This window comes from Penaeus chinensis, chromosome 4 (assembly GCF_019202785.1).
Source record: "Penaeus chinensis breed Huanghai No. 1 chromosome 4, ASM1920278v2, whole genome shotgun sequence".
NCBI lineage: Eukaryota > Metazoa > Arthropoda > Malacostraca > Decapoda > Penaeidae > Penaeus > Penaeus chinensis.
The window spans coordinates 34,880,441-34,890,440 of record NC_061822.1 but is presented as its reverse complement, the minus strand read 5'-3'; the positions used below and the strand labels follow the sequence as shown (position 1 = coordinate 34,890,440).

At 34.7% G+C, this 10,000-nt stretch overlaps 1 protein-coding gene across 1 annotated transcript in view; it reads left to right on the top strand.

Annotated features, from left to right (window-relative positions):
- Window positions 1-10,000, top strand: part of LOC125047547 (calcium-binding mitochondrial carrier protein Aralar1-like) — a 42,797-nt gene that overhangs the window by 22,572 nt on the left and 10,225 nt on the right. The window contains exons 7-9 of the mRNA XM_047645824.1: window positions 7,111-7,277; window positions 9,115-9,233; window positions 9,764-9,934. Of these exons, the coding sequence (XP_047501780.1) occupies window positions 7,111-7,277; window positions 9,115-9,233; window positions 9,764-9,934 (457 nt within the window). The remainder of the gene's footprint in view (window positions 1-7,110; window positions 7,278-9,114; window positions 9,234-9,763; window positions 9,935-10,000) is intronic.

Genomic DNA, 10,000 nt, shown 5'->3' with positions numbered 1-10,000 from the left:
ATCAAGTGTTTGCATGGTTTTCACTTGGCAAGGAGGGTACCTTTTTGAGTACCTGTTCTTTACACTTTTATAATTTTCTTTTATTTTCAACACATGGATAGTGTATTTCTTTTCATGTAATGATTGTTTATATGTGAACATTTAGGATCTGTCAATAGATATCACTGGTAACAACTAGTACTAATAACCACTGTTACTCATTACACGAGAAGCTTGCTCAGGCTGCATAAAGGGTAAGTTGTTGTTTGTGATTGTTATTCACTCCCATGTATCTCCATCACTGCCATATTTATTGTGGTTGGCACATTCTTGTGTATCCTTTAGCTAGCTCTCTTGTGTTCTTAGACACACATCCACATACACACCAACAGTCACATAAACATACACACATGTACATGTATACCTCCCTATTCATAACCTGACATATTTATATGAATCTCTGATATGTACAAAGTGTGCATTCTCAGTGAGCCGCCAACCTGCACTACCATAATGAAAGATACTAAAGAGTGGGCAAATAGAATACATTATTACATTTATTATTAAAGTGAATGCATTATGATATTGTATTTAGCCCAGGCTGCAGTTCACATATATATATTTGTTCATTCAGAGGTCACTTACAACCAGATCTCTTGTGTGCAGTTTTATTCAGACATTCACAAGACCTAGTAACCATACATTAGTTTCTAAAACAGAGATACTAGAACATTAGCAAAGAGCTAAATGATAATTAAAAAGTAATTACAGAACCACATCCTCACTCCCTTCTTACAAGAAATATTACACGAACCAAAAGTATTTTCTTCTCTCACTTTACTTGGCCAGTTCCTATAAACAAAATACTACACCAGAGCTGTGGCCTTCATATGACATTCTCTTCCATGTGTAATGAAAAGTCAGCATTGTGAAATGACTAACCTTATAAAATCAGTCCAATGGTAACTAGTACTGCCTGGACTTTGTTTTATACAACTAGATAAAACTTTGAACAAACTCCTTCCCTCTCAAGAAGTGAGTGAGCGTGTGTGCATACATACATTTGTGTGCAAGCAGGAGAGGAAGGGGAAGTGAATGTGAATTTTATCACATCTATACCACTCAGTAGACCGTATCTAACAGACCTCCAAAGTAACACCGCTTTTGGATGTAGAGAACACCAAAGTAGCTATTGCTTTTTGCTTTCTCTTTCCAAGTGGCAACATAGAATTTGGAAGAATCAGTGTCTTTAATAACAGAACCTCATAAAAGTATAAGACACAACTTTCTCTGTGACCTGTAGGACTGTCTGCCCGCTGTGAGCAATTTTGTGGAGATTACATGGAACCCAAAAAGGATTTAGTGAGTCTGTTTACATATATGTATGTTATATATTTCTTTCTGATTTTTATGCTTTCTTCTCTTTATATGTTTAATTTTTTCTACTCTTTTTTTCCCTATTCTCTTCACCTCTTTTTCTTTCCTTCTTTCTGTTCCTCCTTTCCTGTCCTTTCCCTTCTCTCTTCTCTCCTCTCCTCTCCTCTCCTCTCCTCTCCTCTCCTCATCATTTCCTTTTCTTTCCTTTCCTTTCCTTTCCTTTCCTTTCCTTTCAGTTCTCCTCTACTGTAATCTTTTATTCCTCCTCCTATTCCTCCTTTTTTTTATTATATCTTCATATTTTCATAATACATTAGCAAATTGTATAATGTAGGAAAAAATAGTATTAGATTTTTTCTGTTATAGGTTTTAATACAATTCAGGTTGTCAGCATTCCTTGACCTAGAGTTTGGTGTGTGTCATCAGTAAGAGTATTATATTACATTTCATTACAGTTTATATACATGTATGTGTAGGTGTATACAGTTGAGTGTTTGTGAGAATTAGCATATGTGTGTGCATTATTTGTTTGTCTGGTTGTTTGTTGGTGTCAAGGAGCAAGACTTTCTTGTATCTGTATGCTGTATAGGATTTTTGTTTTATTCAGAAAGGTAAAACCAGTTAGTTAGGTACCACAGCAAGTATACAATTGAAGAAGTTCCTGAGTAATTCTTTGATCTATGTCATTACTGATTTCATGCAGCACAGAAGATAATAAGTGCTTCCAACATGGTTCAGTGGGTCCAGACTTGCTTGATAGTGTTGTAGTTAAATGTCCTTGGACTGAACCATGGTTCACAGTAGGACGGGCATCCAGTCTGACAAAGGTAGCTCTGCCAAAATTAATGGCTTACAAGGGTACTCCTTGAACCCTAAGCAGGGGAGTTTTCAGATTATCAAATAAGATGATTAGTACATCCTTATATATTAGGCACAATATTAGTTTGTGCTTATTCATGTTTCACTGGACTTAGCAACTAAGAGTTTTATTTTATTATTTTTTTATTATTATTTTGATATCAGTATTCTCAATTTGATATCAGTATTCCCCTTGGATCAGGGTGCTTTTGCTGCCCACACATGGCATTAGGGTTACTTGAGTAGCCATTCTCACATGTGTGTGGCTTGTAGGCCAAGCACTCACAGACAGTCAGGTGCAGTGTCAAGAATAGACTGTTTTCCTTGTGTAGACTCTACGTCATCTTTATAAGTCTCTACAACTGAGTGCAGTTATACTTAATAAGTAACTTTTTCTTTTCTTTCTTTTTTTTTTCTTTGAGTGATATTATTTTTTTTAATATACAATCTGTGTCACCAGTCACACTGGGCATGAATAAGATTCCAATCATGGAAGTGGTGCCTTTCCTTGAGCTGATGCTCTTCCAGTCTTGGCTCACAGATGGTACAATCCACACTCATATACCAAGAGGAATAATGCAGATGCCCCTTTCTAAATGCCCATTAAGTCTAATCAAGAGCTTTGTGCACTAGTGGTGAGTCATTCCCTTCACCCTGGCCTTCAGCTGAAATTCTCATGACAGAATGTTCACCTCACCCTGGCTTCAGCCAATTTTTTCTATGATGGGAGGATCTTGTCACCCGGCCCTCAAGCCATATTTTCTCATGACATGAGAGAGACATGTCACCAAGATTATAGGGGTTAATGGCTGTCTGAGTGTTTAAGTTTAGAGATTATGTTTGCCAATGGGTGTATCATTTTCAGTGTAATTGCAAATTGTTTATTGGGTCAGTAAAATAGGTGGTGTACAGTACTTTTTGCTTGGATATCTTCAGCTGGCTGATATTTTTCACTAAATAAGAGGCACATGTTTGAAAGTGAAAAATATGTAAATAATGTTAGCTGCCTGTCTTGTTGACATTTTATTTTCCTGCATTTTTATGCAAGTGAGGAGCCTCAATAGTGTCTGATTGGCTCTTTAGAACCAATCAGACTCTAGAGTAGTTGCTTTATAGGATGCAGGCCACCATATGAAGGAATTTGCAGAATTATCTGCAATCACCTATCAGTTTGTCAGTGGGCACCCATACCCACATCCCTCTTCCTGGGAGACCAAAGAAGACATCTGGGCTATAGAAGTCATTGAGCTGTGAGGAATCTATTCTTCTGAAACACTGTGCTTCTAAAGAAGCACAGTGTTGACTTTGCCATGAATTATCTTACTAGGAGTGAAGAGCATGACTTGTGGAGAGATGAAGCCACCTTTACTGTCACTTGTGCTAGAGGTGGCAGTGTTTTCAGATGTATAGGAAGTGACACCTTTTTGTATGTTGGATGGTTTTGGGTTCTTTCTCTGGGAAGGGATGTTGAGAACATTTATATTGAGTTCTTACATATTTTTTTACTGTAGGCTTTTGAATTGTCCAGCAAAGATAGTGCACCTGCCCCTACAGCATAATCTGTAATAAACTGGCTTACAAAAAAAGCCTGGGAACAGCCTAGATATCAATCCAATAGAGAACTTGTGGTTCATGATTGAATGTGACTTGCAAGACAAGAAAATCAGCTTCCTTCACAAGCTTGAAGCAGCCATTAAGGAGTCATGGGCACTGAAACTCTTCAAAACCTGGCCCTATCACTGGCACAGAAGCTGAGGAAAGTTAAGAGGCATCAGGAAGGGTGCACAAAATATTGACAATGAATTATGAAATTTTAATGCCTTTAGTATAATTTTCTTAGTTGCTGCTTGTGTGTACACATCACCTTATATTTTCTGTAGGTACTGTATTTTGAAAGCATGTGTGGAAAAAAAATACAAACATACCCACTAGATGAAAGGAAAGAAAATGTTGTAGGAGGACAAAGATTCTGAAGAATATTTCTGGTAGGAAAAATAACTTGTTACTTTCTTGGTGTAAGTTCTATCAAGAGCCCTACTTGTGGCTCATGCTAGGGCCATTTTCTGACTTTCAAACTAATGTTTGATTTTAATACTATAAATAAGAAGTTCTTATTATTTGAAGGAGTACACAATAAGGTGAGCATATATTTTATTTGTTATAATTTGCTTTAATTATGGCTAATGTACTTAAGCATTTTTAGGTTATAGTGTAAATGCACTTACAAGTTTTATGCATAAAAAAATCTTGGACCCTGCAAAGTTCCATTGCAGGTCAACACAGTTTTTTCAGTAGTAGGTTTTAAGATTTGTGGGAAACCTGTAGCATGTAGCTATAGGAAGACATAAATCAAGCAAAGAAAAATAATATCAAGTGTTAAACTTTGGCCTCTATTCTTAGGTATATTAGTGATATTCAGTGATGGGATGAAATATATAAGAGCCTGAAAGTGATAACATCAGAAATGAAATGATGTATGGCATTAGTTGTCTTGCTCAAGATCTTACAGCAGAAGTATACTTCATTGTGGTATGTGCACTTGGACACTTACTTATTCATGACAACAGTTACTCACATACCCACTTTCATTCACACACACACCAATATATTCAAGACATGGGCGTACACACATGTAAGCATTTGATACTTATATATTGTATTTTGAGCCCTATACATGTATATACTCATCTATGTTCATTGTTTATGTATTTTACGTATGTCAGTGTGTATTAAATGTATGTGATACATAAGATTAAGCTTTCATTTCCTTTTTGAATTGTGCATAAATGTGCTAATGCTTTTTTTTGCATCACTTATTCTGAGCACATGTTCAGACCATTTCATAAAGTCAGCTTTACATGATAGGTAGTTTTTACAAGCAAATATGATCAGAATCCGAGGAACACAATTTCATACAGATGAAGAAAAATTAAATCTTGAATGTGTGTTTGTTTATTTTCTGTAGACTGGATGTCATTTATGAGATGCTTCCTGCCTACACGCATTTTCTTTTTGTCAGTGAAAAAAAGCTTCAAATATAGTGAGATTTTCTTTCATCTGAAAATATTTGTCTGATAGCAAGGAATGTATCAGGATATACCTTGTTTATGGATGTGAATGATACATGTGTGCATTGTGTATGTGGTATAGAAACTAGTATGTATAGTGTGTCCCTAAGTGGAAGAATTTTATGAATGTGGTGATATATATTAGTAGTTCTAAGCATTTGTTTGTTCAGTTTCAATTGCACTACATTGAATTGTGATTAAATTTAGAGTACTAGTTTTTGAGGTGACATTTTCTTGTGTTTAAACATTTACCTGTAAATTATTTATTAATTTGAAAGCCAAAAAGGGAGCAACAGTCTATTTAAGACAGTGAAATCTCAGGTGTAGGTGCACTTGCATGTAATTTTGTTAAGTGTAATGTGACCATTATAAAGCTCTGTCATTGCTTGTATATTTCTGCATATAATGCTTTCTATCAAATTTCTAGTACTATGCTCAAATTTCTTTTTTTTCTACATGAGGTGTAGCCTCTATAAGCAGTGACAAAGATATGAAATAAGCATTAGAAGTTAAGGTTGAAAATATTAATTTTAGATATTTTACTTATCTTAAGAAAAGATAGAAAATAGAGAAAGTGTTTCTTATCAGTGTCACAGCTCATTAGTAGTCTGTGTAATTGATCAAACATGAAAGTTTAAAGAAAGAAGATAAAGGTCTGATTATTAGATAATTTATTATTATTATGGTTGTTATGCATTTTTAGTATTGTAATAATCTTTATTACCCCAAAAATTAACAAAAGAACATATCCCATGATTTTGATATGTTATCTGGATAAATATTCTTAGAGTAGATGTGAAAGAAAATGTTTCTGTGCAAGGCAGTTGTGTTTGTTTAACCCAAGTAAATATTGATAATACATATGTTTTTAAGTTTCAGATATTAACATGTATTGTGTATCAGCTTCAATAAGATTGGATGTAAATCATTACACTGGTGTATACTTAGCTCATACTGATATTGTAATGAGGAATATATGTGATTATGCACTTGGTTCTTGTTAAAGACACTCGAAGATGAATAGCATCATTAGCAAAGAAAAAATATTCAAATATATGGCCGTATTCTGAAATTCTTTATTTCCCCCAAAGTTGCTATATTTTTGAGGTGATTGTAATAAGCCTTGTGCACATAGGTTATTATAGTTAATACTTAAGATTGATGCATTACAGGTATTGCCTTTTAATAGTATAGAGTTTATTAGTTCTTGTTATAAAAATGGTTGTGTGAGCTAAAATTATATCTGTGTCTTCTCTTAATAATAAACTAGTCTCTCTCCTACAGTGGTTTTGCAGCTGCATGGTAATCATAAGTGGCAGTTCTTAATACAACATGTCGAAGAGGCATGGTATCCTGTAATGTATTTGATAGCATTATTGTTAGGCAGAATATCCTATGATTTATACTTCGTGTATTTCATACTTAGATGATCATTACAGTCTACATAGCATATTTCTGCAGTAATTATTTTAACAGTGTTGGGACACCTTATGCTATTAAAGTTGACATTATATTGATCTGGACAGTTCCAGAGTATTGCAGTTGTCAGCTATTAATATTTCCTTTTTTTTTTTTTTTTTTTCCTTCAGTAAAAGTGATTTTGTTTGAAATAAGCCATTAGTGGTAGTTCAGGTTGTGTACATTAGTACTTACAACAGATAAGGGAAATTACTTGTTCTAAGTAAGTATGCATGTTATAAAGGCAGATTTTATCTTTTGAAACCTTCCCCACATGCATTTCTTTTACCAATTTATTTTTATGCTTCACATCATATTGAAAGATGCTGTATTTTATTAGTTATATTTTACACCAGTGTTTGTCCCTCAGGAAAATTGTGTACAGTGACTTGGAAACCTTAACTCCTGAGCAGTACATGAAGGTGATCACACGTAAACTGACTGACATCAAAGCTGTCCATAGTCCAGAGCAGCGTGGAGCATTGATCCAGGTGCTTGAACAAGTGTACAGGTTCTCTCTTGGTTCCCTGGCTGGTGGTTAGTATGATGCCTTGTCTCTTTTATTCTTTTACATTATTCATTCGTATTTGTATTAGTAAAAGACACTGACTTCAATGATATTTATTCCCCTCACATAATGTTTGTAGGTGTAACAAGTTTTTTTTCCTTATTCAAGACTGTCAGAAGATAAAGAGGGTTTTCACTGTCTTGTGTATTAGTAATTTTGCTAATTGATGAATTTACCTTCAAGAAACTAAGGCAGAAGAAATCAGTTTTAAGACAAGAAATTTTATTTCCTACACCTAAGACTTGAGGTCAAATTGTCTCCTGATTTTAATGGGTGAAAGGATTTCTTCCTTGGATGTTATTTCAGCCTTTCCATAGATACTAAGACTTCAAAAATTCAGGACAAGTAAGAGGTCAAATTGCAGCACTCACAGATGGGCATAATTTCATTGACAACAAATTGTAGTTCTCAATGATTATAAAATACCATATGTTTACCAGACTTGATATTACAGGGTAATTTAAGTGGCTACAGGATGCAAATTTTATTACATTATCAATATATGCAGTCAACAGACACATTGACTCTGCTTTCTAGCAATGAGCTTGGTATTTCCTGCCGAAATAAAGATGCCCACAAAACCACAAAACATATTATCACGGGACTCACCCTCATCAGTATGAAAATAGATCTATGTACACTGATACATAAGAGCAGTGATCTTTGCAATCATGGAAGTCACAGACAAAATTGAGTGCTCTCTTACTGCCCCATTTTTAATTATCTGAATGCGAAGACTGGGGAATTTTTTCATGAAAGTATTTTATCCAGCTCTTGGACCATAAAATAACCAGGGTTCACTGAAATCATTTTCATAGGCTTTAACCCAATGGCGCCGGGTATAGAAAATTAAAAAAAACTACGCTCTAGTGAACGGCGGCAGCGCGCCAACTCTGAGCGCGTGATATCGGTACATCAAGCCGAATCATTGCCTCGGGGCGTTTTGGCGCGGCGCCGCTACGGACAGCCGCACGCCTCACATCGTGCGTATTGTTATGACGGCGATAGCTGTGACCCGTCGCCATTGGGTTAAAAAACTACCAAGCTCTTTCAACACCTTCAGGTACATTATTTGGGCACATATAAAAAAAAGTTCACCCATTTTATCATTGTCATATCTCATGGAGTCCCTTCCATATTTATAGATAATTTTCATAGTCGTATAGAATGGTATTCTTCTATATGTGCTTACGTGCTTTTATTGATTTTTGGATTTTTTTTGCATGTGGAAGAACTGTGTAAGCAACAAAGAACAGTCTAGTCTTCACCCAAAAGGATCCATGTTTTAGGAGTTAAGGAAGGAAAAATTCATAGAATACATTTATCTTCATGATGCAGAAGGATAGATATTAGTAATAAGTCATATTAGAAAAATTAAGATTTACATTCACTGTTGTTGACAGAAGAATACAGATGTAGGAATGTGAGTAATAAGGTAATGGAATGCACTGTACTTGGAAATTTTTTTTCTTTCTGTTTCTTCTTATTTTATGTGTTTTATGTAGATTTTTATGTTTTTAGGAATAAAAAAAAACTTATCTGGTGTGCAGCTTTATTAGATGAATAATTATTTTACATATGGTCATGATTTTTGCTCTGTTAAGAAATTATAAAAATTATTTATGAAAATTTACTTTTTCAGCACTTGCAATATAAGCTGAATCATTTTAAGTATCAGAAATTTTAGTTGTAAGTTCATTTGAAATCATGACAAGTTTAGTTATTTTGCAATGTTTTGATATCAAGAGTATTTAGATTTACTCATATATTTGATGAATAGTAAAGAGATGCCTTTTAAATCCTCAGCTGTTGGTGCTACTGCCGTGTATCCAATTGACTTGGTGAAGACAAGAATGCAGAATCAACGTACTGGTTCCTACATCGGTGAATTGATGTACCGTAATTCCTTTGATTGTTTCAAGAAGGTTTGTAGAGAGTGGTATTGATATCTTATAAGACTGAATTGATATATAGGAAAATTATAGTTTTCATTAACTCAATGGTAGTGGGGAAATCAAGGCACACAAGTCACATATTTAGAAGTGCACTGGCATGGTATTTTCCTTGGTCCTTCAGGACTGGCCACTTATCATTTTTCAATTAAAACATACAAGATTATGGGTTTACGCAGACTTTCAAAATCTCTATCTCAGAGTCATAGAACTATATATCCATGCAGAGTGCAGAACAGAAAGCAGTCTCCATTGCCATGGCATATTATAGGTGCCACCCAGAATTCAGACCTGCCCTTGCCCATATTTGGTACCTGTTGTCATTAGGTTGAATACAGTATCTTTTATATTATATAGTCTTTAGAACCTTAAAGTATGTGAGATTTAGTTCTCTGTATATAACTCCAAATTAAGGCATTTTTCTCATTATTTATAGAATATTAATCTTTTCAAGATTTTACAATTTTTATTAAATTTGTTCTCAAAGCTTTGCATGTTTTCAGGTGATTCGTCATGAAGGTGTCATGGGCTTGTATCGTGGCTTGGTGCCTCAGCTGATTGGTGTAGCCCCTGAAAAGGCTATTAAGCTCACCATGAATGATTTGGTCCGTGACAAGTTGACGGATAAGAAAGGAAATATTACTTTTGCTAGTGAAATGTTTGCTGGTGCTTGTGTGAGTATTTAGTTGATATTTAGATTTCACATTGGTTGTTGTAGGATACGATATAATTTTCTATAA